Raw genomic sequence first — 27,472 nt, 5'->3', positions numbered from 1 at the left:
GCGGGGAGCCTGCTTCTCCTGCCTGCCGCTGCCCCTGCTTATGCTCTCTGTCTCTTTGACAAATAAATCAATAAAATCTTTTTTTAAAAATTAAAAATAAAAATAAAATAATATCAGTGAAGAACTTGAATAGCCATTTCTCCAAAGAAGATATACAAATGGCCAACAAGTACATGAAAAGATGCTCAATATCATTAGCCATTAGGAAAATTACAAAGCAAAACCATCATGCTATACCACTTCACACCCGCTAGGACGGCTATAATCAAAAAATAAATAAAAATTAAAAAGGGAATAACAACTGTGGCAGGATACAGAGAAATGAGAACCCTCACTGCCAGTGGGACTGTAAAAAGTCACTGCGGAAAAGAATTTGGTGTACCTCAGTAAGTTAAATGGAATTATCATACGATCCAGCAATTCCACTCGTGAGTATATAACCAAAAGAAATGAAAACAGGTGCTCAAACAAAAACTTGTCCACACGTGTTTAGGGCAGCCCTATGCACAATAGCTGAAAGGTTGGGAACAAGCCAAGTGTCCATCAATGAGTTCATAGAAAAACAAAATGTGACATATTCACGCAATGGGATATTCCTTGTATACGGCACTGAAGTACTGATGATATGCTACAATGTATGTATGTATGCACACTGTATGTTCAAAAGATGAACCTTGAATACATTATGCTAAGTCAAAGAAGCCAGACACAAAAGGCTGCATATTGATTGTATGGTTCCACTTACATTAAATATCCAGATGAAGCAAATCCAAAGAGACCAAAAGCAGATTCCTGGTTACCAGAGCTAAGGGTGGGGGAGAAGGGAAAGCAGCTGCTTAATGGGCATAGGGTTTCATTTCGGGGTAATGAAAATGCTTTGAAACTAGACAGTGGTGATGGTTAGACAACACTGTGAGTACATAATTACTAAACTCTATACTTTAAAATGGTTTATTTTATGTTACATAAAAAAAAGTGTTTATTTTACCACAATAAAAAATAAGTCAATTTTAGAAAGAATAAATACTGAAAATAAAAAATAAGCTACTGGGACGCCTGGGTGGCTCAGTTGGTTGGACAGGTCATGATCTCGGAGTCCCGGGATCGAGTCCCGCATCAGGCTCCCAGCTCCACGGGGAGTCTGCTTCTCTCTCTGCCCTTCTCCTCACTCATGCTCTCTCTCCCTGTCTCTCTCTCAAATAAATAAAAAAATAAAAATAAAAAAATCTTAAAAAAAAAAAAAATAAGCTACTGACTTAAAACTCAAATGACAGGCTCAACTCCAAACTGGACCTGGTCAAAGAAAAAAATTAGTAAAATGGAAGATCCCCTAAGGGCACACCAAAGAAAGAAAAAGCAATTGAGACACAATGCCATGTACCCTATTATTTAATACACCCTTTGTTTGAAGAAAATATAGAGAGCCAAATATTTTATCAATAATTTATCAATATTTCTGAATTTGCAGACCCCAAAACAATACAATTTTAAATTTGCCCTACTTCCACTGAGAGATTCAGACTCTTCCTTTCATCCTGGGTTATTTCATGTCCTCAGATTATGACAACAGTGAGTTTCTTCACAACTATACCTTCACCTTCTTTTTTAAAAATGGCCTTCATGTCGTCAAACTGAGCTGCAATCACAGACTCTACTGGGCAAGAAAAAGAGGCTGACCCCACAATTCACAAGTGGAGTATGAAGGAACTCAGAAAATGAGATAAAAGGGTTTGAGGAGAATAAAGACAGGAGAAAGAGCCAGGGAGGAAGCAAATGGATGAAACAGTAAAGCCACCAAAATGAGCCTGTCCTCATCTCCCTGGGCCCAGGGGCACTTGTCACACAAAATAACTGAGCATCTACGGTGTGCCGCTCTGCCATTAACACAGGATACTGGTGACCACATCTGTGACACTATGTATAATGTGGCTCCAAACAGTTAGGTAGGGAAAGGAGAACTGGCAAAAAGTATGCTATTGTTCACTTTGGCAATCAACTAAGCAAATCAAGGAATCGCAAAAAGCTAGGATCTAAACACAAAAATGGACTAAGGAGCCTGGCTGGCTCAGTCAATGGGGCATGTGACTCTTGATATTGGGGATATAGGTCCAAGCTCCAAGTTGGGGGCAGAGATTACTTAAAAACAACATCTTTTAAAAGAAACAAAAACATGGTGAGTGCTATGAGTGGTGTAAGACTGATGAATCACAGACCTGTACCCCTGAAACAAAAAATACATTATATGTTAATAAAAAATTAAAAAATAAGAAAACAAAAAATAAAAACAAATAAATAATGAAAGAAACAAAAACAAAAATAGATATAGTTTGCCATTTAAGCTAAACGAAGCTAAACGAAGGTAAACTAGTCACAGAGATGACATAGTTGTGTAAGTCTAAGACCTAAAGAGACAGGCAGAAATAAAGGAAGCTGAAGAGAATGAATGGAAAGGAAGGAGAAAACTAACAGAAAACTAACTTTTTGGCCAAGATCAGTCACACATCTGCATCAGATTTCATGAAAGCCATCGGCCTATATCACAGTCCACCAGCCTTGCCATTTATCAACAATGAAGATGTGCTCTCACGCTGTGATTTCCGAAATTTACATTAACAATAATGCCTCTGGCATCACACCCTTGCTGAACTATATAAAAGGCTTCCGCTGAAAGCTCACTCAGGCTGCTAACATGCTTTATGTAATAAAAAGAGTAGGATATTAAACAAATCCATAAAAATTAAACACTAACCACAAAGCAAATACTGGATGTGGGCTTCCTCCTCCCGGCGCCTTCTCTTTGTGAACAAACCTGTAGGAGCCCTGGACGTAATGGATGTCCCACGGAGTGAACAAAGCTGAGGCAATCAGAGAGCTGCTGCTCTCCTGAAATGTCTTTCCACATTGGTCTAGCTCTTTGCCGCCCACGAGAGATCGGAGCCCACAGGGAATACACAGGTAGCTCTTTTTAATATCATGGCAGCTTCTGATTTGCTCAACAAAGCCAACAGGTGATTGCTTCCCTGGGCCCATTACAAATGGCTCAGTGTTGGAACAAGAAGCTGGAGAGCGGAGATCTCTCTCTCTCAACTATTTCATTTTGGTTTAACATTTACTTTTTACTACCTATAAAAGCAATGCATGTTTAATACTCAATTTTGACAGCATGTAATGCCTCCCACTGAACACTACTTTTCCATGCTCTTTCTGAAGGATGGCGATTCCCAATGGGCTGCCAAGGGCCACATCTGGACCCAGTTTCCTGGGCCCACTCAGTCTGGGTGTCCAATAAAGCACCCTTAACCTCTAGTTCATTCTGCAGTAGAGGGCAAAAACTGAATATACGCACTGGGTTTTCCCCCTAAATCAATTATCAGAAAAAGAGCCAGAGAACAGGAAAAACCCTTTGAGAACACCACTGTTACAAGCTACGCAGGATTAAAGATGGTCACAAACTCTGACATCCCTTCCACTATAAAGTGGGTCTGCATCCCTCCCATGGAAGCTGTGTGACTACTCTGTCCAATAGCATATGGCAGAAGTGATACTATAACCCCCTCCAGGCCTGGCTTCAAGGGCTGGCACTCTCATTTCCTGTCTCGTGAAACACCTGGTCTTGGACTGCTCACTGTGGAGAAGCCAGCCACAATGTCAGAAATCAGGTTACCCTCAGACCGCCAGACTGTAAGAAGACCAAGTGATGGCGAGAGACCCTGGGGAATAAGATGAGATGGGAAAGAGGGGCGGAGCGAAATATGCACAGGCCATCTCAGAAGTAGATCCTCCAGCTCCAGCCAACACCATAGCGCTCAGAGACAAGCACCCAGCCAAGCCCCTCTTAGATTCCTGACCCACAAAACTGAGGAAGACAGAAGGGTTATTTTTAAGCCACTGAGTTTTGGGGTAATATTTTATGCAGCAATAGTGAACAGCAGCGTAAGACAAGGTAGGCAAGTTCTTGAGAAGAGGAAATACTCTCACAAGGCCAAAGTGTCACTGGACCAGAGTGGGGAGGGGTGCCACGGCAGAAGCAAAGCCCGAGAGTTCCAAACAAACTACATCCAAACAGGTCAAGGGTGCTGAGAATTCTGGTCATGATAATACAGTGGGTCAACTTGGCTTCAAGTACCAACTAAAGGCCAACTGGGGCAGAAAGGGCCTCAAAGAGCCATTTGGGGGTATTATGCCATTTGCTCCTGCCTCCCAGGTAACCAGAAAAGGGAGACCCACATTAACTGCACACACATCATATGACAGTCCCCTCACCATCCCCACTACTAGAAAGGCAGTTCTGCTAGGACCACCTACTCCCCTTGACCACACCCCTTCTATTAATCCCACTACCAAGAGCCACCAACAGAGCAAGTCAAGGACACACAAGTGGCACTTTCAGGTAGCCCTTCCAGAAGGCATTTCTCCCATCCCCCTTCCCAACAGCCTCAGACTTTCACTGTGGCTCCAGGTGGTCCCCAGGAGGTCAACTCCATACTCTACGAAACACATAACCCAAACTGAGTCACGCAGTCCATCCCATATTGGTTTAAGGGTGACCATGGGACCTAAGCTGGCCCAATCAAAGTGACCTTCAGGACTTCTGCTTGAAATGCAGAGACAAAGACTTACTGTCCTTCCTGGGATGGTGAACTGTGAAGACTGTAACCATCATGACCATCCTGCAGAAGGCCTGCCTGAGGACAAGGCTGAAACGCACAGGGGAAAGCAGGACTCAGAGAATTCCAAAGAGACAGTCAAAACAGTGATGACAGAGGGAAACCAGCCCAAGCTGACCCTGAACTCATCATACCTTCACATGCTTCAGTCATAAAGCAATAAGGTCTAGTTCACTAAAGACAGCTGAGGTGGGCTGGGCCTAAGGGAAAGAGCTGCAGCTAGTGAGGAAAAGCATGAAATGTGGGGCAGGAAGGGAAGAGAGACAGGGAATAAAGGGGACAATCTTCCTGATACTCAATCCTTAACAACAAGTTAAGAGAAATAAACTAAGTATAAATTTAAAATAAAGTTCCAGTCATTAAAGAGGAAAGGAGTGGGGCACCTGGGTGGCTCAGTGGGTTAAGGCTCTGCCTTTGGCTCAGGTCATGATCCCAGGGGGTCCTGGGATGGAGCCCCACATTGGGCTCTCTGCTCAGCAGGGAGCCTGCTTCCCTCTCTCTCTGCCTGCCTCTCTGCCTACTTGTGATCTCTCTGTGTCAAATAAATAAATAAAATATTTTTTTTTTTAAAAAGAGCAAAGGAGTAAAAATAAATGCAAAGTCTAATTAAAGTCAATAGCCAAGACATGGAAGCAACCTAAGTGTCCACTGATAGATGAATGCATAAAGAAGACGTGGTGTACAGACACAACAGAATACTATTCAGCCAATAAAAATAAAGAAGAAGAAGAAGGAGGGGGAGGAGGAGGACATCCTGCCATTTGCAAGGACACGGGTGGACCTTAAGGGCTTTCAGACAGACAGAGAAAGACAAATACTACACAATCTCACATATATGCAGAATCTAAAAAACCTATCTCATTGATTCAGAGCACAGGTTGGTGGTTGCCAGAGGCAGGGGGTGGAAGGTGGGTGAAATGGGTAAAGGTGGCCAAAAGGTTCAAACCTCCAGTTGTAAGATAAATAAATTCTGGCTTATGGTATGCCATAGTGACCAAAATTAACAATATTGTACCACAAATTTGAAAGTTTCTGGGAGAGGAGATCTTACAAGTTCTCATCACAAGAAAAATAAACTGTTACTATGTGAGGTAAGGAACTAACTGAATTTAGCATTGTGATCATTTCACAATATACCAATGTATCAAATCATCATGCTGTACAGCTAAAACTAATAGGGTGCTCCATGTCAATTGCAATATAAAACTAGAAAAACATTTTAAATTTTTTTCAAAAAGGAAATTAAACTACTTTAAGTCTTAAAATTGCCAAAGTGGCCACAAGAACCCTAAAATAAAGAAAACGTATTTATTAGCAGTTGGTTTGTGTTCCATCATCCTTTCCACTCTCAGAGGGCGTTCCAAACTGGAGTGGAAACCAAAAACCCAAAATTAAGCAAAACACAGCAAGCCTGTAAAACATGCTCTCTGCTTCCCGTCCTACTGAAGACCATAAAAGAGATAAAAAGCTGCAAGAGCAAGAGAGGCACTGTTGTTCCACTTAAGTGTTTCTCAAAGTCCAAAGGATTTGGAAATAAATTTTGATTAAAACTCTTTGCATAAATCACATCAATTTTTATCAAAACGATCAGATGTATCATATCCCCACGAACTTAAATTGTGGTCCATTATAAAATTGTAGTGTTTATAGTACATTGCTTCAGGCACTTCAGAGAATTATCTGGATAAAATACACACCACTTCAAAAAGTAAAAGGAACACAAAACACCTAATAATACACAAAACACTCCTCTTTAAGGACTCAGATGAAAGCTGTTTTGTTTTCACTTGAGCATTCTTTAACAACCACTAGTGTTCTCCCATTTAAAGTGCCTTTATTTACATTTTTATAATATTCCTTGTGCTCATCCTTTCAAGGGGCTTCTAAAATATGTCTGAGATTACTCAGAAATGGGATGATTCTACCAATACCAAGCACAAAAGACAATGATGACAGCATTTAATCTTCAGCTCAGCAAAGAGAAATAATCATTTAGAGGACCTGACTTAATTACTAATTTGGGGACGAAACATTTTTGCAACAATGCCATACCAAAGAATCCTGGTGGACACAGGGTGGGAAAAAGTACTGGAGACATGCATGATCAGATTATGAATGGAGCTCTAAACTTGGATTATTTCCAGAAGAGGCAAATACATTCTACTCTACCAGGACCCAAGGAGAGAGTGGGATTTGATTTTAGGCAGGGGTATCCTCATCATGGCAAAGGGACACTTCACACAGCTAAGAGGAGAATTAAGAGAAGAAAAAATATTGAAGAGAGACAGGAATATCACTCTTCTAAAAAGTGAATCTGGGACGCCTGGGTGGCTCAGTTGGTTAAGCAGCTGCCTTCGGCTCAGGTCATGATCCCCAGCATCCTGGGATCGAGTCCCACATCGGGCTCCTTGCTCAGCAGGGAGCCTGCTTCTCCCTCTGCCTCTGCCTGCCTCTCTGTCTGCCTGTGCTCGCTCTCTCTCCCTCTCTCTCTGACAGATAAATAAATAAAATCTTTAAAAAAAAAAAAAAGTGAATCTAATAAGCTGACAATCCTCAATGTGGGGCTTTGCTACAGAGCTTCAAAATCAGGCAGTAACTTCTAATCCTTAAGGTTGAAAATAGGTTCAATAAATAAGGGACCAAGCTTTGTCTCTTCCAGAGAAAGTCAAAGTATAGGAGATAATATAGAGTTAACTATTAACAACTCTTAGACTCTACAAAAGGGTATGATGGCAGCAAAAGAAACTGCAGTTAGATACTGAGACATTCTACTAAGAAAAGTCTCACATTGAGATGTATTACCAAAGAAGGCTAAACATTCTAACAGCTTTGAAATAAAAGGCAAAACATGATGGTATTAAATGCAATCTTCCCTCCCCACCCCGCCGAAACCTGAAAACAGAATATGAATGCCCCCTTAAACAGACTCATAAGTTCAGATTTACAATTCTCTCATAAAACAGGACCACTATTCCAAGGCTTTTTTCTAGACTAAGCCTCAGTCAAATTAGGTTGGCTTTCCCACCAATAAGCAGTTAAGCAAAGACCTATACCTTCACTGTCCAATATGACAACCATTAAGCACACAAGGGTATTAGGTATGTGAAGTGTTCCTGGTCCAAACTGAGATGGGCTGTATGTATAAATTACACACCAAGATTTAGAAAACCTTAGCACCGGGGCGCCTGGGTGGCTCAGTGGGTTAAAGCCTCTGCCTTCAGCTCAGGTCATGATCCCAGGGTTCTGGGATCAAGCCCCACATCGGGATCTCTGCTCAGCACTTTAAATGGGAGAACACTAGTGGTTGTTAAAGAATGCTCAAGTGAAAACAAAATCTTTAAAAAAAAAAAAAAGAAAGAAAGAAAGAAAACCTTAGCACCAAAAAGGAATGAAAATTATCTCAACTTTTTACATTGATTGTGAGGTAAAATCGTACTATTGTGGATATATTTGGGTTGAATAAAATGTGTTTTTGTGGTTTTTTTGTTTTTTTTAAAGATTTTTATTTATTTATTTGACAGACAGAGATCACAAGCAGGCAGAGAGGCAGGCAGAGAGAGAGAGAGAGAGGAGGAAGCAGGCTCCCTGTTGGCAGAGAGCCCGATGCGGGGCTCGATCCCAGGATCCTGAGATCATGACCTGAGCTGAAGGCAGAGGCTTTAACCCACTAAGCCACCCAGGCGCCCCTAAAATGTGCTTTTAAAATTAATTTTACCTGTTTCTTTTTACTTTTTTTTTTAATATGGCTGTAAGAAATTAAAAATGACACCTGGCTCACATTTGTGGCTTACCCTGTATTCTCTGTCGGATATGATAAGCAAGCAAAATGAAACACCACTGTATCAAACATTGCTAAACATTTCACATGTGAACAGAAAAAAGAAGAAGGATAAACAGTACCAGGGGCCTTTAGAGGACTCCGATTCCGACCACAGCAGAAGAAAGCAGCCACTCTGCTGTTTCAAGGAAATAATAAGCACAAACAACAAACTTTCTGGACAAGGAAATACTGTAATTGCAGATTCCTTTTCCCCATTCTGGACGTGTCCCAGAGACCCTCCTCTTGGGCGGGCTCACCCTCTTGCCTACCTTTGATGAGCTCCGGCCTGTATGTCTTCCGCAGCTGCTCCAGGAAGCTGTTGTAGAAGCTCTCTGCCTGCTCCGTGGGCATTGCCAGATGAAAGTCAGGCTTGTTGCCCTTGAGGACGCACTGGAGGGTGAACTGGCTGATGCAGAGCACCTCGTACTGTTTGTCCATCACACTCTTTGACCAGTGTTTCCCGCTCTCATCCTCAAACACACGCAGGTTCAAAATCTTTCTGACCCTACGAGGAAAACAGTAGGGAGAGCTACCTGAAGAATCATTAAGCACCCCCAACGCACTCCATACTTCCAAAGTGTCACCAGCATCCTGTCGAATAAAGACATAATGCTGACATAATATTATACGTAATACATATATGTAAGGACATAAGGAGAAAGTTATTTGGGCCTTGGGCAAGTAACTTATCCACTCAAGGCCTCAGTTTCCTCACCTATAACATGAGATAGTAACAGACCTACATCACAGGGCTGTTTCGGGATTCCTTTTTCTTTTCTTTTTTTTTTTTATGGCCAGTCCCCCCAGCAGCTACCCATGGGAACCAGAGCTAAGAACAACCACTCACTAACTGCTCCTTCCGGTTGGTGGAAGTGTCAAGACATGGACCCAATTCTAATTTCTTTTATGGAAGAATTCAGTCTTTACACTGGAATAAACAATACCCCATCTTTACACCCTTTCTTTGAGCTACTCAAAATGAACCGCTGGGCAAACACCCTGGAGAAAACTCAAGGTTACTGCAAATATGCAAAAAGTCCTGGCAGTAGCCTCCCTGACAACTGTGTTACATGCCTCTTGAGCCCCAGGAGGGCCTTTCTTATAAATGTGGATGACAAAGAGCAGCCGCTTTGGCAAGGAAGAGGACCAGGGAACATTTAGTCCTTAGCAGGAATTAAGTTCCAAGTCTGATTCCAACCTACTACAAAGGGACCGTGGGTGGAATTATACCCAGGTATGGGCACCAACAGGCAGAATAAACAGATCTACATACATCCGAAGCAAATGTGCCATGAGGTGCTGGGCGGAGGCGGCCTGTACTTAGAGAGCCAGTCAGGAAATAGCAATGACAAACTCCCCCATCCCAGTAAAAACGGCACCAGCTTCCAAGTCAGGGAGCCTAGAATCTAACGTGAATTCAGGCTTTTTGCTACACAGGCGTTCATGATCTTAGGCAAATAATTTAACTGTCTGAGCTCCAGATGCTACGCATACAATGGACAACTGAGCATTTTTTAAATGCATAAATGGTGCCCAGATCATACTGCTCAAACTGGAAAGAGAAATCATTCATAAGAAAAGTTCAGTTCTGCATTAAGAGAATGGTTTGGGATAAAGGAACAAATAGGGACCAAGGCTGCAGGATTCCAGCTCTGCTACTAACTTAGGGGGTGTCACCTGACAAATTAGTCTTCCTCAGTCTCCACATCTGAAACATGGAGATAACCCTATTACATCAATGGGACACAGATAAAAGAAGCTCACTTCATAGGAATAAAATACTATCAAAGTTCCAGGGTACATGGGGCACCTGGGTAGCTCAGTGGGTTAAGCCTCTGCCTTCAGCTCAGGTCTTGGTCTGATGGTCCTGGGATGGAGCCCCACAAGCCCCGCATCAGGCTCGCTGCTCAGCAGGGAGCCTGCCTGCTTCCCTCTCTCCTTCTGCCTGCCTCTCTGCCTACTTGTGAGCTCTCTCTCTGTCAAATAAATGAATAAAATTAAAAAAAAAAAAAAGTTCCAGTGAACGTATATATATAATTTAGAAAGATCAGTACATAGGCAGGTAGACAGAAATATAGAAATGGAACCATTACACATCCCATTCAGATAGCAATGACTTCAAAATGCGCCTCTTACATGTGTTCCACTTCCTTCTGTGTATCTTCCAGAGAAATACCCAGCAACACACAGATGCCCCGTCCAATAGCACTTATTTGCTCTCCTCCAACTAGAAAGGAAACAAAAAGTTAAAAAGACTCAGAACCAAACAGGTGCCATGACACACTTTTAAGTAACCAGAGGAATGTTTAAATATCACACGTACTTCTTATAACTTCTTTGATAAAGTTAGTAGGTACTCAAAAATGAGTTTCATAGGGGTGCCTGGGTGGCACCCAGAGTCCTAGAATCAAAACCCACATCAGGCTCCCTGCTCAGCGGAGAGTCTGCTTCTCCCTGTGCCCCTCACCAACCCCGCTCATGTTCTCATCTCTTGAGCGCTTTCTCTCTCTAATAAACAAGTAAACAAATAAAATTTTAAAGGAATTTTTTAAAAAATGAGTTCCATAAATGCAGTGAGATAATCAAGATTTATGTCTGTTCTGATTTTTTTAAAGATTTTCTTTATTTATTTAAGAGAGAGAGAATGAAAGAGAGAGAGCACAAGATGGGTAGGGTCAGAGGGAGAAGCAGACTCCCCACCAAGCAGGGAACCGAAGGCAGTAGCTTAACCAGCTGAGTCACCCAGATACCCCATTCCGATGTTTTTATCTGGAATGAATGAGTTCTTAAATGAACAATCACTAAGCCAAATTTTAGGACCATATTTTTATCTGTAATACCATGGGTAAGATACCTTAAACTTTCCATGGCAGAATATGCCCATCTGTAAAAACAGAACAGAGATTTCCTCCCAAGAGAATCCAGCTTTAATTAATTATTAACCCAGTATTAATTCTCTGAAAGGAGATACCTTCTTCTCTTGGGAATCAACAAATATGGTAACACAATATAGAGGCAACACAAAATAAGACATTTATGTCAGAAAAATAATTTTTCGACTTACTATAAAGAGATAAATACACTGTACATAAAAACCATAGTATAAAAGGTAAGCTTCGGGGCACCTGGGTGGCTCAGTCAATTCAGCGGCTGCCTTCAGCTCAGGTCATGATCTCAGGGTCCTGGGATCAAGCCCCGTACCAGGCTTCCTGCTCAGCAAGGAGCCTGCTTCTCCCTCTCCCTCTGCCTGCTGCTCCCCGTGCTTGTGTGCTCTCTCTCTCTCTCAGTCAAATAAATAAATAAAATATCAAAAAAAAAAAAAGAAACATTAGGAAATAATAATAATAAATAAAAAATAAATGAATAAAAGATAAGCTTCAAGGTGCCTGAGTGGTGCAGTCAGTCAACATCGGACTTTTGGTTTTGGCTTGGGTCATGATCTTGGGGTCATGGGATCAAACCCTGTGCCAGGCTCCAGAGCTCGAGACTCTCTCTCCCTCTTCCTCTGCCCCCTCTCCACTTCTCTAAAATAAATAAATAAATCTTTTTAAATAAGAAAATAATTAAATAAATACAACGTAACCTTCAAGTCAGCAAACTTCTATTATTTCCCAGTTTGGTACTAAACTTTGTATTCTAAGCCAATGACCTCCAAATCCCTTTCAATCATGCATCTCACCCACAAATAAACAGATCTGTGAATATATATTCCAAGCATTTGTGTATGTACTTATAGTCAAATGTACACTTCACTACTATGATGCAGTATCTCAGTGCTAGCACAGTTCTTAGGCCAAGATCCATTGTTATGACGGTGAACCCAAATCCATACTTCAAATGTTAAATCTTTATAACTTTCAAAATTTTTGGCCACCTTTTTAACTTTTTTGAAAGATTGTATTTATTTATTTGAGACAGAAAGAATACAGAGGGAGAGTAAAAGAGAGAAGCATACTCCCAGCTAAGCAGGGAGCCCAATGCAGGCCTCAATCCCTGGACCCTGAGATCATGACCTGAGCCGAAGGCAGACACCAAACTGACTGAGCCACTCAGGTGCCCAATTTTTGGCCAACTTTTTCCCAACTCTCATTAGATTATTGACATCTTGTTATTTACCATCTATTAGCCTAATGTTCCAATCAGGAGAAGGGTAGACTCTGACATTCTCCTGTTTGCTTCTGCTGGATAATATTATCTATAAATATACCTGACAAGGCATCATAGACTGAAAAGTGTTGTCATATCTTGCAAGCTAAGGAAAGAATGAGAAACCCCCCTCTTCCTTCACCTGACAAGGGACCACCTGACATGCAGACCCCAGGGGAATATCAGCATCAACACATTCCAACGCAAATATCAGTAAAACTTAACTTCTCTTCTTTCTATGCAAAAAAGTATTTTCTTCTGCACTGCTTTGCTTATAATGGACTATGAGTGATTTACAGTCCTTTGAGCCAATGACTCAGAAGCTGAAACAGAAATAATCTATCCTGAAATAACCAGTAAACAACTGGGGTGGATGGCTTGTTTGTGTTGCTTTAGAAAAAGCTTCTGGCTTTTTTTGTTCTTTAAAAAAGTCATTATTTTCTTATAATATCAATAATATATTTTTTTAATTTTCCCCAGTTATGTTTTAAAAGCTTAAATATAATGGTTATTCAGTTATAGCCACCATTAAATTAATGCAGAAGCATTACAGAAAATTTAGAAAATATAAGAAACAGGAAGGAAAAAAAGAACACCAAAGACAAGCACTTTGAGGGCGCCTGGGTGGCTCAGTGGGTTGGACCGCTGCCTTCGGCTCAGGTCATGATCTCGGAGTCCTGGGATCGAGTCCCGCATCGGGCTCCCTGCTCAGCGGGGAGCCTGCTTCCCTCTCTCTCTCTCTGCCTGCCTCTCCATCTACTTGTGATTTCTCTCTGTCAAATAAATAAATAAAATCTTTAAAAAAAAAAAAAAAAAAAAAAAAGACAAGCACTTTGATATTACAATCATTTCCTTTTTTAAAAAAATTTTTTAAAAGATTTTACTCATTTATTTGTCAGAGAGAGAGCACAAGCAGGGGGAGAGGCAGACAGAGGGAGAAGCAGGCTCCCCACTGAGCAGTGAGCCCAATGCAGGGCTCAATCCCAGGACCCTGGAATCATGACCAGAGCCAAAGGTAGACACTTAACCAACTGCGCCACCCAGGAACCCCTCAATGATTTCCTTTTGATATTTTCTCTATCCATAGGTTTTACTCCATATTTGTTTTCAAATACTGTAATAATATTGTATATAAATTTTTGTGTCCCACCTTTTAACAGTGCATAAGGATTTTTTCATGTTATAAGCTTTTCCTAAACATCTTTTAATAGTGACATCCCATCAAGTGGAATATTTACATTCTATCCACTGGACCAACTAACCATCCCATTTGCCTAGATATATGGTTTGTTTCAAAATTCTCACTTCAGTAAATAACACTGTGGGGGAAACCTCTGTATACTAAACTTTAGACTTTACATTTTAGAGCAGTCTTAAGTTCACAACAAAACTGAGCAAAGATACAGATTCAGGGTGCCTGGGTGGCTCAGTCAGTTCAGTGTCCAACTCTTGATCTCTGCTCAGGTCATGATCTCAGGGTCATGAGATCAAGCCTTGCATCTGGCTCTGGCCTGGTCATGGAGCCTGCTTAAGATTCTCTCTCTCCCTCTCCCTCTGCTCCACAACCCCTCTTTAAAAAAAAGAAAAAGGTACTATACTCACTGCCTCCATACATCCATCACTTCCCCATTGTCAACACCCCCCACCACAAGGGTGCATTTGTTAAAACTGATGAACCTGCACTGACACATCATTATCACGCAAAGTCCATAGTTTACATTAGGGTTCACTCTTTGTGTTGCACATTCTATAGATTTGGACAAATATACATTAATAGGTATCCACCACTACAGTATCATACAGAGTAGTAATTTCACTGCTCTAAGATCCTCCTTGCTCTGGCTATTCATCCCTCTAAATCTTTTCTGAAATAGATTCTAAAAAGTAGAATCACGATTCAAAGTGATTCAAATCACTACCTGAAGAGTTTCATGCTTCTCCCTCTCCCTCAGCCACTCTCTCATGCTCTCCCTCTCTCTCTCAAATAAATAAAATTTTTAAAAATATTTTTAAAGGGGGGGGGGCGCCTGGGTGGCTCAGTCAGTTAAGCATCTGCCTTTGGCTCAGGTCATGGTCCCAGAGGGGAATCCTTGCTCAGCCGGGAGCCTGCTTCTCCCTCTCCCTCTGCCTCTTTGATCCTCTCTCAATCTCTAATAAATAAATAAATAAATTTTTAAAAAATTTTTGAAGAGTTTCAACATTTTTATAATCTATTACTGTCTTAATAAGAAACAAATTATGCCCCAAAGTCTATCTATAACATAGTCTCCTCTCCTATTTTGGAGTAGTTTTCCTTCCCCCTCCAGGGACAAGTAGAAGAACAAGGAGACCCAAAGGGTTCTTTTATTATTGACAAATTAATTTCCAAGGGGAAAAAAAAACTTGAAAATCACCATTTTAGACAACAGATCACAGGGCTAGAAAAGACCTGAGATATTCGGTCAATTTCCCATGCACACTGGCATCACCACTGACCTCTACTTCAAGAAGAATTCACAACCTCTCAAATTAACTCATTCAAGCCCATTTTAGATCCCCTTCCCAACATTACATGATTATATTCAGATTTTAGCTGCTGAAGCTGAATGATAGGACATGAGAGCTACCACACTTTGCCGCCTGAGTAACCAAATGAACATGTTCAAAATATTCCATAATAACGGTTTTAAAATTATCACAATAACCACGCTAAGACATCAAAATGTACTTGACCAATCTCATTGAGTCTGCCACATACTAAGATATGACTCTTATATCCTCTGTCCCAACCATAAAATTGAAAGTGACATTTTAAAACCCCCATAATAAAATGCCATTCGTGTACAACATGTTTCAGTGAAGCCAGTCACATCCTAAAGAAATCGGAAAATCTTTCCACTACAGTTCAGCTAGAAGGCCTAGCTAACCTGAAGTTCCCTCCAGGACTGAGAGAGAATTCCATTTTATTTAACAACCTCCCACAATTAATACCCTTCTTTTTTTAAAATACCCTTCTTTTTTTAAATACGCTTCTCTTTTTTAATTTTCAGGTTTGCTGTTTTTTAACTAAAAGCACCCAATTTAAATAGCAAATTAAAATCTTTCAAACTATTCAGCAAATCTCACAAAATACATGTTCTCAATATATCAGATCAGCAGAATGAAGAGTGCAAGAGAAGATCAGAACTTAATTTCCTCAATGTTCACTCACTGTTGGTGATGACCACACAGAGCAGAATGCAAGATTTTGCTGAAAAAAGCAAAAAAATCTTTTCATCTATTAATTTCCCATTTTAATTAATGTAAATATTAACTGAAAGGCCAAAAATCTTTGTTTTAAAAAGCCCATAAATCCCAAAGCTATTCTGTTCCCTATTATTCCAGGACCATATTCAAAACCAGTTAACAGAACAGCTTAGAAATCATTAGGCAGCACTGAAAAGTAGACTCTCAGATCTAAATACACGGTTTTGCTGGGTGTGGTTGTTTCTTTAGGGAATTTTGTTGCTTTGTTTTTAAATCTATACTTTTGTGGACCCAAGAACACATAGTTGGTGTGGACTGGCTGAAGAAAAGGATATCTGGAATTACTTGGGCTGAAATAAGTATGAAAAAAAAAAAAAACCAGAAGACTAGAATACAATCTAGTATTAGTCATTAAAAAAAAATTTTAACATCTTTTTATCTTGGTTTGAGTTTTTAAAACGACTACCTTATACACATTAATCATCTGAATCTCTGATGTTCAAACTAGACTACAATGATCCAGTAATGACAAATGGCTGGGTGGCCTGGTCCCACAAGAAACTGGTGGCAAACAGAAATAATGGATCCAGAATTCTTTAGATTCTGACCCCACCCCTGTAGGGTTAGAGAAGTGAGAGAAGTGTCCTGGGGGCGGGGATCATTCTGTATCGAGTCTGGGCGGTCACGTGGGTGTGCACAACTGTCAGAACTCATCCATATGAACAACTCTTCATATCTGTTCATTTTATTGGCAGTCAAGCTCCATAAAAATTGGGACCCGTAGACAATGGGCAAAAATGGGAAATTTAAAATAGAACGTTGTAAGGGGCGGATGGTGGTGTCCTTGCTGGGGAAATGCTGCCTACGTGCTGTCTGTGCAACACTCCACCGAAGAACGGGCCATGGGGATGTTCAGAGGTTCTGCCACCCGGTACTCGGGACCAAAAACAAAAAACAAAACAAGACAATGCAAAACAAAAACAACACGATAATAAGCCGCGTTTATCATGAACCCAAAGAAGAACCCTGCAGCCAGGGCCGCGCCAGGGCCCGCGGGGCACGTGGACTGCTCCGTGGCCGAGGCGGCGCCTGGAGCCAACCAGGAGACTCCCGGCTGCGGGGGCGAGTTCGCCAGGGCCCGCAGCGGCTGCAGCTGCCTCGGGGACGGCGCGGGGGAACCCTCGCGGGGGCGGCCGGGGACTGCCGGGCGCGGGGTCAGGGGTGGCTCCTCCCGGGCCCGACCCCGGCCCCGCCCGACTGACCTGTGACGCTGGCCCGGGTGACGCGCTGCACCACGGCTTTCATGGCGGCTGCTGGGGCGAGCGGGGCGACGCCGCGCTCCTTCCGGCCTCGCTACTCTGCAGGCGGCTCGACGGCCGGCGCCCTCTGCGGGTGACACCAGGAAGCGCGCAGAACCGCCCGGTCCGTCCCCGTTGGCGGCGACACGCCCACGTCGGCCACGCCCATTCACAGGTCGGCCCCGCCCACGTCGGTCACGCCCACCTGGTGATAGGTCCCGCCCCGCCCTTGGTCCTGCCCCAGCCACAGGTGGGCCCAGCCCCCCACCGGATCCCGAAACCCCCGCCGGATCCCCAGCTCCTATACAGATTCAGCCCCTGCCCAAGCGGCAGCTGTGTTACATTCCCGACCTAAAAGCCAATCATCCCTAAATCCCAGTTTTGTCCCGAATCTCAATACTGTGTTTCTCCTGCCACCCGCCCACCCCCCTGTCCCGATGCTCCCAAATTCCTTTTCCCTTATCTTCCCGCCTCGGTGTCTTCTCAAAAACCAGACAAAATAGAATCTGCTTCCTAAAATAGCTATTTAACTACGGTATGTAAGTATTCATATGACTTAGCCATGCCGTGGCAGTTGCACAGATCTATGAGCCTGTCATTCTAATTCCTCTAATACTAATACTTAGCAGCTTCCCCCAACCAGCATTCTTTTTTTTTTTTTTAAGATTTTATTTATTTATTTGACAGACAGATCACAAGTAGGCAGAGAGGCAGGCAGAGAGAGAGGAGGAAGCAGGCTCCCCACTAAGCAGAGAGCCCAATGCGGGGCTCGATCCCAGGACCCTGAGATCATGACCTGAGCCGAAGGCAGAGGCTTTAACCCACTGAGCCACCCAGGCGCCCCCCAACCAGCATTCTTGATTTAAATAAAATAGACTGTGTAAAAATCATTCCAAAGCCGCAAAGGTCTGTACAAGTATTACCCCAACACATTATTATCGCTGAGAAAAATAAGCCCCTTTCAGGGGCACCTGGGTGGCTCAGTGAGTTCAGTGTCTGCCTTCTACTAAGGTCATGATCTCAAGGTCCTAGAATCAAGCCCCAAGTGAGGCTCCCCGCTCAGCAGGGAGTTTGCTATTCCCTCACCCTCCCCTCCCTTCTGCTCATGTTCTCTGTGGCTGTCTTATTCTCTGTCTCAAATCTTAAGATAAATAAAAAAATAAAATTTTAAGATAAGCCTGCTTCAGCATGCCTTCTTCTCCAAGACCTCTAATAGCATTAGTGGGTGTAGAGCGATGACATTCAGAAGAGGCTACTCCCGGGCGCCTGGGTGGCTCAGTGGGTTAAGCCGCTGCGCCCAGGTCATGATCTCAGGGTCCTGGGATGGAGTCCCACATCGGGCTCTCTGCTCAGCAGGGAGTCTGCTTCCTCCTCTCTCTCTCTGCCTGCCTCTCTGCCTACTTGTGATTTCTCTCTGTCAAATAAATAAATAAAATCTTTAAAAAAAAAAAAAAAAAACAGGCTACTCCCAAAATATGGCTTCTTGGCATATCCAATACCATAACAGAGCTTGAGAAAGCAGCAGGATCAGAAAAGTCACTCTGAACTTCCCATCACCCTTCTCTCCTGAAACCAGTCGTAAATCCTTGTGTGCCCTCCCTACAACTTGATCTGCAAAGACAAAGGGATGGCAAGAACAAAGAGACCTTGGAAGGTTCCCCCGGTTTACTATGCTTACCTCATACTCCTTGACCTATTCCTCCATGATGTCCACTCTCCATCAAAAATAGCATAGGAATACACAAATCTGTTTCTTTGAGCCACATTTTCTTGTGAAGGCTCCGTGTCTTGTAATTAGGTTTGTGTACTTTTCTCCCGTTAATCTCTTTGTCAGCTTAATTCTCAGACCCAATCAGAGAACCTAAGAGTGAGAAAAACTTAAAATTTGATTTTTTTTACATTTAATCAGCATAGTTCAAACATTTTGATGTCAATATCCCTTTTCTTAAAAATTATTGAATACCCTAAATAGCTTTTTTTAATCTGGGTTTTATCTAAAGAGATTGACTGTATTAGAAATTACAACAAAGAGGGGCGCCTGGGTGGCTCAGTGGGTTAGGCCGCTGCCTTCGGCTCAGGTCATGATCTCAGGGTCCTGGGATCGAGTCCCGCGTCGGGCTCTCTGCTCAGCAGGGAGCCTGCTTCCTCCTCTCTCTCTGCCTGCCTCTCTGTCTGTCAAATAAATAAATAAAATCTTAAAAAAAAAAATAAGACATTACAACAAAGAAACATTGATTTATAACACATTCAAAAACAACAATAATAAATTCATTATATGTTAACAGTAGAGCAATGAGGACATTATACACCATGGAACCTCTGGAAACCCCCATTGTACACTCCTGAAGGAGTAAGAGTGAAAAAGGCAAATATTGTCTATACATTATTATAGAAAGAGTTGGCAATCATAAGTCCTCTAGAGGGACACTTTGAGAACTGTTGGATTTGATAATGGCATTAAATCAGTGTAAATTTCCTGATTTGTATGTAAGAGAACATCCTTGTTTATAGAAAATGCACACCTAAGTATTTAGAGATAAAGGCACATCATATCTGCAATTTATTCTTAAATGGTTTGGAGAAAATAATATATAGAGAAAATATAGTGAGTGATAAACCAAATGAAATAAAATGTTGGCAATTTGGAAGGGAAAGGACCTTAGTTTTCCGTAAGTTGGAAATTTCAAAATAAAAGTTTTAGGGGCTCCTGGCTGGCTCAGTCAGAAGAGCATGCGACTCTTGATCTCAAGGTTGTGAGTTTGAGCCCCACATTGGGTGTAGGGATTCCTTAAAAATAAAAATATTAAGGTTCTAAAAACATATCAAAACACCCAAGTTCTTTTTTTGCATTTAGTGAACTCAGAAAGGTCAACACCAGGGGCTTCTGCCCTTGGAAGGACCTCCTCCCCGCTGCACACCTTCTCCTTTGGCTTCTCAGTTGCCACTCTCCCCAGGATTCCCTCCTTTCCCCGTCTTCCTCCACTCCACTTTGCATGTGACAAGCCTTCAGGGCCCTGTGCACTCTGGTTTTTCCTCTCCATTCTCATATTTAAAATTCCACTTTCATGCCATCAACTCTCCCATTTTCATTTCTGTTCCAGATATCTCCTGTGAGTTTGTGCTTCCAAATACCTTCTTCACATCTCCATTTCCATGAGTCACAGATGTCACAAAGTGAATAGATTCTAAAAGGAACTCGGGATTTCCAACCCTGTTGTATAACAAAGAATGGGTCTGATCTTTGTTCTGGGTTTCTGGCACAGAGCTTCTAAAGTCCTCAGAATCTCCCATGTGATAGGAATGGGTTTTCATGCCCCTTGATCACCTCTGACTTTATGTTATTAAATCAGTTCAAATGAAGAGCTGATCACCAGAAAGACCCATCATGTGAGTCATTGTGGCAAATTATCAAACTTGAGGGAGTCACAGAAACTCCCAAATTTGCAGCCCGATGGTCATAAATACAGATGACCTGGGGACCCCTGAAATGAACCTGGAATCTGAAAAGCAGCCTTGTTGGGGACATGCCCCTTAAACTTGCTGGGTGGGAGCTAAGCCTGCATGCTTAGTGCCGGGACCGGATTGCAGTACCACGGTTGGTGTTAGAACTCCTCAAGCCCTCCATACTCCACCACCTGGATCATCACTATCTAAATAAATGGCTCCAATGTTTACTAGAGTCATAAGTGACTCATAGTTGCCCCCTTTCCCTCTCCCCAGGTATCTAGTCCATCAACAAATCTTTTCACTCTTCAAAACATACCCCCAAGTGCCCTCTTCTCTCCTCTGCCAGGTCATCCTGTCACATGCTCCCCGCCATCTCTCACCGGGATTTCTACCACGGCTCTCTCACTTGTCTCCCTACTGCCACACTGTTTCCCGCTCCAATCCATTCTCCACAGAGAAATAAAAGTGATATTCCTAGAGTATATACTTTTCTTTTTCCAGATGGTGGTCTTCTCTACTTCCCTCAAGCAAATCCATTTGTTCCTACCTCAGCATCTCAGCATGTGCTGGTCCTCCATCTGGTATATTCTCCCCCTATTTGTACATCTTGCTCCTCTCCTTCAGGTTTTCAGCTCAAAGGCTTTCTTCTCAGACAGATTTCTCTGACCACGGAGACTAAAGTGTCCCTGTTCCCCATTATTTCCCAGCACCATCCCATGGTTCTTCCCTCATATTCTGGCAACTTTCTCTCTCTCTCCCTTTCTCTCTCTTAATGTTATTTGATTACGTAAATAAAGAAAGAGAGAGAGCATGAGCAGGGGGAGGGGCAGAGGGAGAAGCAGAGTCCATACTTAGCAGGGACCCTACTCCGGAACTGGATCCCAGACTGGGATGGAGACCTGAGCCAAAGTCAGAGGCTTAACTGAATGAGCCACCCAGGTGCCCCCATACTCCTGCAACTTTCAATTACTCTAGTGCCTGTTGGGCTGTGTTCTGATCATTCATGTCTCTCACAAAGCGTGAGATACCCTTGTATCCGAAGCATCTAACACAGTACCCAGAGCTCGGATAATATTGTTCAATGAATAAGAGTGTGAATATATCTTTTTGATTAACAATGTACCCTAACCTTATAGTATGGCTGTGGCTGTTCTAGGGATTCTACCCAGACCCAAAGCGCAAGGTACAATAGACCATCTCTTCTGGATCCTTCCTCTGAAGCTGGGACATCTTGCTTGGAAGCCCCTCACTCTTGGCTCACCACAATGAGATCACATGACCATGCTTGACCCAATCAGTGAAAGCGAGATGGGACTTAACCCCACCCCAGCCCCACCCACCCACACGACTGGCTGAGAGGAAAGGTTCTTGCCTCAGGCGTACCCCAGGTGGTTACAGGAGGGGTGTGTGTGAAGAGAGGGACTGGAGCTGTAGCAATGTCTGGAAGTTGTTACTGTTATGGTCTGTAATCAAAGGAGCAAGACTGATACAAAGCGAAGGTCAAGCAAAGCTTTATTTCATGCCAAGCATCGAGAATCAAACTGACCGGTCAGGGCCATCTCTTACAAAGAGGAGACCCCTTCTAGCCTCACAAACTAACTTTTATAGAGGTAGTTTAGCGGGGCTATACACAGGTGGCCAATGAAATTGCAATACACAGAGAAAACTGCACAGTCATGCTAAGTCTAGGTAACACACGGGTAGCCAATTGAATTTCAATTTACCCTAGTAGATATATGCGCGCCCCACTGATTGGCTGTCTTCACCTGGCCTGACCCGCCCCTGTATCTAGGCTTTGCAAGTAAGTTGGGGGGGTGGGGCAGGGTCAATCTAAGTTTACTGCATAGGGTGAGTCTAAGTTTACTGCAACAAAATGGCTCCCCCTGATTAAGTAGGCCCTTACAGTTACTGGCGTTTAGTGACCAGAGAATTTGAAATGCTGAGGCTCTTGCCACACCTAGGGCAGTCCACAAACGGGATTGTCCCATCCACAGTGCCAGCAATGCCCGCTTTGAGAAACACAGGCCCAACCGGGCCTGCCCTCCAGATGGAGCTAGACCCCCTAGAGCACGGATGGGGTGGACTCACCCGTCTGTAATAAAGCAGGAGCCCAGGCAGTGAATGTAGGGAAAGCAGTCAGCCGTGTTTACCAAGAGGCCCTTTTCAGCTCAGTGCCATGTTGAGCAAGTTTTATGGAAGATGCTTCTGCCTGAATCCTTTCAGTTATCTCCGTAAATTCCATAAATTGAAAGTGGGATTGCTGAATCAAAGGATATGCCACTTTCCATTTTGATACTCACAGCTAAACTGTGCTGCTGAAGACGTATTTTAACGTCTGGGTGTTACGGGCAAGACGTATGGGCAAGTATTATGCGACAAAGTCCCTGGGGTGCCAGGAGCCAAGCAGTGGAGGACTATAGGAGGGGACTTAGGGTTGGAAGGTGTTCACACCAGCTTCTCAGGACTACTTAAGACATAGTTTACTCATGTTAATAATAGCATGGACACAGAGCACTTTTCTTTTTTTAATTTATTTGAGAGAGAGAGAGCGAGCGAGCGCACATGAGCGAGGGGGAGGGGTAGAGGGAGAAGCAAGCTCCCCACTGAGCAGAGAGCCTAATGTGGGGCTCCATCCCAGGAGCGGGGATGACGAGCTGAGCCAAAGGCAGCAGCTTAACGGACTGAGCCACCCTGGCACCCAGCAGAGAGCACTTTCTCAGTGGAATCTCATAACCCTGTCAGCGGACTGGGTAAATATTATGCCTCTTCATCAAAAGGAATTGAGGTTTAGAAAAGTAGAGGAGATTTTTCTATCATGGAAAGTTAAAAAATTTTTAATAAATAAATAAGGAAATGGGATTTGCTTGGAGTTACATCAGCTGTAGCAGAGACCCAAGTAACAGGGCCTTGAATTGCACAGATATCGATTATTTTCTCATAAAACACTGCACAGGTATGGTCTTCCACAGGGCCAGACAAGTCAATTCATTTTGCTGTTGTTGCTGTTGCTGTTGTTTTTAAAGATTTTATTTTTAAGTAATCTCTGCACCCAGCATGGGGCTCGAACTCAACCCTGAAATCAAGACTTGCACACACCACTGACTGAGCCAGCCAAGTTTCCCTTGTTTTTTTTCTGCCATTCCTTGGGAGTAATCTTCATCTAAATGGTGGAATGGTCGAGACTTCTCACAGCCACCTCCTTGCTCCTCCAGCAGTGTGCACTCTCTCTCTCTCTCTTTCTCTCTCATAAATAAATAAATAAAATACATTTAATACTACAAATTCATTTTGCATATGCAACCTTTCTATGATGATATGGGATGCTGTTGTGTCTCAAATCATCAACCACCATTCTATTAGACAGCAAATAAATACAGCCAATGGATAGACTATTAGTCAAACTGTTACATTCACTGGACTAAATTCACTTGGGGTCCAAAATTCACTGGACTTTTAATAGAGCCCTGATAGTAGTTTTTCACTTGTTATCTACCCCTCACAAAAGCATAAAGCAACCTGGTAACTTGAGCTTTCTGACATTTGGATTCTAGGAAAACAAAAAGTTTTCAGCGTTTCTTTCCAAAACTTGTCATCAATAGCTCCCTCACTGCTTTATGAGACAAAGTTAGAATAATGACAATGGCTTCAGCTTTGGCCCCTGAAAAACCTCACTTTCTGTCCCATCTCTGCCACTCCCTGTGTGACCTTAGGAATATGGTTAGACCTCATTTAGCCTCTGTCTTTTTATCTGTAAAGTTGGGAAGACTATCTTCTTCAGATTGTGGCAAGGAGTAAATGTAATACAGCTCTCAGAAGCTGATCTTGAAGCAAATCTGCAAATAAGCATCTTTACAATGACATATCCATCATCTCTGTCTGGGCCATATCTGTCATTTTGGAAATGATAGATCATGTAATTCATCTTAGAAGTCTAATTCAGAGAGGCGAAGCAGAGCTCCCCTTAATTTTTTTTTTTAAGATTTTATTTATTTAAGAGAGAGAATGAGAGAGAGAGAACATAAAAGGGGGAAGGTCAGATGGAAAAGCAGACGTCCCTGCTGAACAGGGAACCTGATGCAGGACTCCATCCCGGGACGATCCCAGGAATCCAGGGTCATGACCTGAGCCAAAGGCAGTTGCTTGCCAACTCAGCCTCCCACAGGACCCTCCCCTGAATGTTTAAAGCCCAACACTCTGCGTGCTAGAGCACATTGGACACAGTGCCACCAAAAAAGCACAATTTTTTTTTTTTTTTTTTTTTAGCTCCAGCTGGTGGATCTCTAATGCTTAGGAGAACCTTAACTCTGTTGCTTCTTTGACTTCTGCCACTTGGTCATATTTCTGGTTCCATCAGTACAAAATTGTACGATTTTCTTCTCTAAAAATAAGTCTAGGAGAATCTCACGTGGCATTTTGATGTATGCTGAATCTGTGATGAAAAAAAATAGAAAACTATGGCAAGATAGTCCTCTGATATCATATCTCCAGAAAGACACCCTTCCCCAACCCCCACCATGCATGCCTGATCCCTTCCATGAAACCCACTCAAATTACCTCCTTACCTTGGATGTGACCCTTGACTCACTATAGTCTTTGGGCAAGCCTGGTGATGGAGTCACTGACTCCTGGCCTGCCAATGACGGAGTTCTTTCAGGGTGCTGTAAAGGAAAATTTTCCAAAACTTGCAGTATTAGGTGAAAAGAAAGATAGCAAGTACATTTAATGTCATTATGGAGCACTGTGTTTAACAAGCAGTGATATTGTGACCTGAAATAAGAAGTATGTATTTGGTCTTCCTTTTTTCCTGATACAGAGTTCCTAAAATTCTTGGAATTACCAAAGTGAGGAGAGTGATAAGTATGTCTTTTGTTACATTAATGAGTTGATTTTTGGACCCCACCTAAAGGATGAAGGCTAGTTGTCAGGAGATGCAATCATATGACTAGAGGGTGGGAACTTTCAGTCCCAACCCCAACCCCTGGGGAGCGGGGAGGGGCTGGAGATTGAGTTCCATTGCCAATAGCCCAGGATTTAATCAGTCATGCCTCTGTAACGAAGACTCCATAAAAACCCAAAAGGACAGGGTTGGTTTGGGGTTTTTTTTTTTTTACGATTTTATTTATTTATTTGAGAGAGAGAGCGAGAGCACAAGATAGGGGAGGGCCAGGTAGAGAAGCAGACTCCCCACCAAGCAGGGAGCTGGGAGTGGGACTAGATCCTGGGATTACAGGATCATGACCAGAGCCCATGGCAGTCGATCAAACAACTGAGCCACCCAGGGGACCAGGACAGGTTTTTGAAAACTTCCTGGCTGGTAAACACGTGGAGATTGGAGAAAGGCATGCTGGAAAAGAACAGGGAACTTTCCCCACACCTTGCCCTGTGCATCTCTCCCATCTGTTTGCTCCTGAGTTACATTCTGTCATCTAGTCAGTAAAATATTTGAGTTCCATGAGCTGTTCTAGCACATTAATTGAACTCAAGGAGGGGGTCTTGGGAACCTTCGATCTATAGCTGGATGGTCAAAAGAACAGGTAACAACCTAGGCTTGAGACTAGTGTCTCAAGTCCAAGGAGGGTGTTGTTGGAAAAGCAGACCGCCACAGGAAGAAGCACAGGTGAGGAGGACGGGGGCTGTGATTGGAGGACGGGGGCTGTGATTGTGATCTTGGCGGGGAGGTGACAGTCTTGCAAGACTGGGCCCTTGACCTGTGGAATCTGATGCTATCTCTGGGTAGATAGCATCAGAATGGAGCTGAATTATAGAACACCCCCAAATGGTTCCCAAGAATTGCTGTGGTGCCTGGACCCCCACCACACACACAACACACACAAACACACACGCGCGTGCGCAAATTGGAATTGGGCCCAAGAATTTTTTTTTTTTTAAAGATTTTATTTATTTATTTGACAGACAGAGATCACAAGTAGGCAGAGAGGCAGGCAGAGAGAGAGAGAGAGAGAGAGGGAAGCAGGCTTCCTGCGGAGCAGAGAGCCCGATGCGGGGCTTGATCCCAGGACCCTGAGACCATGACCCGAGCCGAAGGCAGCAGCCCAAACCACTGAGCCACCCAGGCGCCCCCCAAGAATTCTTTTATAGGCCCACTCAAAGATTCCTTAGTTATCGGGGGGAATGTACCTCGGTTTGACCTATCATTTACCTGTGATTAAAAACCTACGTTTCAGGGCGCCTGGGTGGCTCAGTGGGTTAAGCCGCTGCCTTCGGCTCAGGTCATGATCTCAGGGTCCTGGGATCGAGTCCCGCATCGGGCTCTCTGCTCAGCAGGGAGCCTGCTTCCTCCTCTCTCTCTGCCTGCCTCTCTGCCTACTTGTGATCTCTCTCTGTCAAATAAATAAATTAAAAAAAAAAAAAAAACTTAAAAACCTACGTTTCAGGAGCCTGGGTGGCTCAGTTAGTTAACCAGCTGCCTTGGGCTCATGGCCATGATCCCAGACTCTCAGGATCAAGTCCCATCTTGGACTTACTACTTGCTGGGGAGTCTGCTGCTTCTTCTGACCCTCCCCCCATCTCATGCTCTACTTCTCAAATAGATAAATAAAATCTTTAAAAACAAAAAGCCTAGGGGCGCCTGGGTGGCTCAGTGGGTTAGGCCTCTGCCTTCAGCTCAGGTCATGTCAGGGTCCTGGGATCGAATCCCGCATCGGGCTCTCTGCTCAGCAGGGAGCCTGCTTTCTCCTCTCTCTGTCTGCCTCTCTGCCTATTTGTGATTTCTGTCAAATAAATAAAAATAAAAAATCTTAAAAAAAAAAAAAAAGCCTAGGTTTCGTGAAGTTACACATCAACTTGTGGATTTTTGGCTAATAAGGAAAAAAGTGATTCCTGTCTGGTAAACAAATAAACAAAACCCG

The 27,472-nt window shown here is 43.1% G+C and overlaps 1 protein-coding gene across 4 annotated transcripts in view; it reads right to left on the bottom strand.

Moving 5' to 3' along the window:
• The window catches only part of DTD1 (D-aminoacyl-tRNA deacylase 1), a 179,096-nt gene extending 161,783 nt beyond the window's left edge, over nucleotides 1-17,313 (bottom strand). Inside the window, exons 1-3 of one of the 4 annotated variants that reach the window (XM_032351516.1) lie at nucleotides 17,121-17,313; nucleotides 10,624-10,714; nucleotides 8,757-8,992 (exon numbers count right to left, since the gene is read on the bottom strand). In XM_032351516.1, coding sequence (XP_032207407.1) covers nucleotides 8,757-8,992; nucleotides 10,624-10,714; nucleotides 17,121-17,163 — 370 coding nt within the window. In that variant the 5' untranslated portion in view covers nucleotides 17,164-17,313. The remainder of the gene's footprint in view (nucleotides 1-8,756; nucleotides 8,993-10,623; nucleotides 10,715-17,120) is intronic. The other 3 variants (XM_032351517.1, XM_032351518.1, XM_032351515.1) reach the window with 3 other exon arrangements.
• Nucleotides 17,314-27,472: the final 10,159 nt, after the last annotated feature.

This window comes from Mustela erminea, chromosome 7, assembly GCF_009829155.1.
Source record: "Mustela erminea isolate mMusErm1 chromosome 7, mMusErm1.Pri, whole genome shotgun sequence".
Classification (NCBI taxonomy): domain Eukaryota; kingdom Metazoa; phylum Chordata; class Mammalia; order Carnivora; family Mustelidae; genus Mustela; species Mustela erminea.
Note: the sequence above shows the minus strand (reverse complement) of the source record. Positions and strands in the feature narration are given on the sequence as shown.